The sequence below is a fragment of the Tamandua tetradactyla genome, chromosome 11 (assembly GCF_023851605.1).
Source record: "Tamandua tetradactyla isolate mTamTet1 chromosome 11, mTamTet1.pri, whole genome shotgun sequence".
NCBI lineage: Eukaryota > Metazoa > Chordata > Mammalia > Pilosa > Myrmecophagidae > Tamandua > Tamandua tetradactyla.
Genome location: NC_135337.1, coordinates 92,649,161 through 92,650,940, shown reverse-complemented (window position 1 = coordinate 92,650,940; position 1,780 = coordinate 92,649,161). Strand labels below are relative to the sequence as shown.

The 1,780-nt window shown below is 42.2% G+C and overlaps 1 protein-coding gene across 1 annotated transcript; it reads right to left on the bottom strand.

Annotated features, from left to right (window-relative positions):
• Positions 1 to 348: 348 nt before the first annotated feature.
• On the bottom strand, positions 349 to 1,287 carry LOC143649244 (olfactory receptor 7C2-like). The gene has a single exon (XM_077119411.1). The coding sequence runs from the start codon at positions 1,285 to 1,287 to the stop codon at positions 349 to 351; it is 939 nt and encodes a 312-aa protein (XP_076975526.1).
• Positions 1,288 to 1,780: the final 493 nt, after the last annotated feature.

The following is a 1,780-nucleotide window of genomic DNA, read 5'->3' as shown; positions in this document are numbered from 1 at the left end:
TACAAATGAATTCTCAGGGCAACATTTGCAAAGGAAACATATATTCTATCACTTCTGAGTATATATATGTTAAAGGTATGGCATAAAATACATTATTATAAAATATTCGAGCACTACTAAAGACAACTAACAGTAAGTCAAGTTCTATTTGTACAAAGTTAACATTTCTTGATAGAAAATGTAAAAGGTGACCAAACATAGAGGTTAATAAACAGTAGACAGGGCAGGAAGGGCCTCAAAGGAAGATTCAGTTAATTGTTTTAAAATAAAACCATATGAAGTTAAAATGATGTTTTGGTCCTCAATATCATGAGTCTTGCTACTCTTGTCAGTCCTCCAATGATTCTGTCAATATGGTGTGGCCACCCTGCTGAAGAGTCTCCCCAGGGCCGTTTGCATATCCTTGTTCCGGAGACTGTAGATGAAGGGATTTAGCATGGGGGTTACCACTGCATACATCACTGAGGCCGTAAGGCTTTTCCTAGAGGACGGTGTGGCTGCAGAACTCAGGTAGATCCCGAGGGATGTGCCATAGAACAAGGAGACAACCAAGAGGTGAGATCCACAGGTGGAAAAGGCTTTGTATTTGCCCCTGGTTGATGAGATCCTCATAATGGAAGAGACAATCTGAGAATAAGAGAAGAGTATCCCAACAACGGGAAAAACACCTAGAATAGTGACCACAAAATAAACCACTATGTTATTGCCCAGAGTGTCAGAACAGGCGAGTTTCAGGACCTCAGAAAGATCACAAAAAATGTGTGGGATCTCTGTATTTGCACAGAAGGATAGCCTCAAAAGAGGCAGGGTTTCAAGGAGGGAGCCTAGGATACTGAAGCCCCAGGACCCCAGAACCAGCAGGACACAGAGTTGGGAGTTCATGATGACCGTGTAGTGCAGGGGGTGACAGATGGCCACGAAGCGGTCATAGGCCATTGTGGTAAGGAGCAAACTGTCCAGGCATCCAAAAACAATGAAAAAAAATATCTGGGTGATGCAGCACGAATAGATGATAACTCTGCTGTGTGTCTGGATGTTCTGAAGCATCTTTGGGATGGTAGTGGAGGTGAAACAGATATCACAGAAAGACAGGTTGGAGAGGAAAAAATACATGGGCATGTGGAGGTGGGAGTCTGATACAATGGCCATGATGATGAACAGGTTCCCAGTGAAGGTGATTAGATACATGGACAGAAATAGTCCAAAGAAGAGAGGATGCATGCCATGTTCTTCTGAAAAGCCCAGGAGGAGGAAGTTTACAACTCTTGTTTGGTTCCTTATTTCCATGTGACAGGTTGATCTCTCTAGAATAAGGAGAACAAAAGCAGCACATAACTCCAAAACTATTTTTCGCAAATGACCATGATATCCTTCATCTGAAACCAGGAGGCCTAACATGTTATTCCTCTTGCCTAACCATCAGAAGTCTCTGGCAAAAAATTGCATTTTCTGCTGCTACCTGGAAACTTTGTCTCCAGATCACAGCTTCTCAAATCATGTCCCTTGGACTAATAAGGCTGATATCATTTTGGAACTTGTTAGAAAACACATTTTCAACTCCCAAACCATACCTAAAGAATCAGTATATCCTAGAGCAGAACCAGTAATAAATGTTCAAACAATCCTCCTTGGGATTTTTGATGGGTACTCAAGTTTTAGCACCTCTACTCCAGGAGCTGACTTGCAGCAAACCATTCACCTCATCCCCACCCATCTTATGGTTATTGTTTGCCTTTCTTTTCATTGCTGTGGGAATGGGAAATTCCTTAACTCCAGGGAA

Coding starts and splice junctions, on each gene's coding strand:
- LOC143649244 (XM_077119411.1), bottom strand. CDS start 1,287: ATGGAAATAAGGAACCAAACAAGAGTTGTAAACTTCCTCCTCCTGGGC.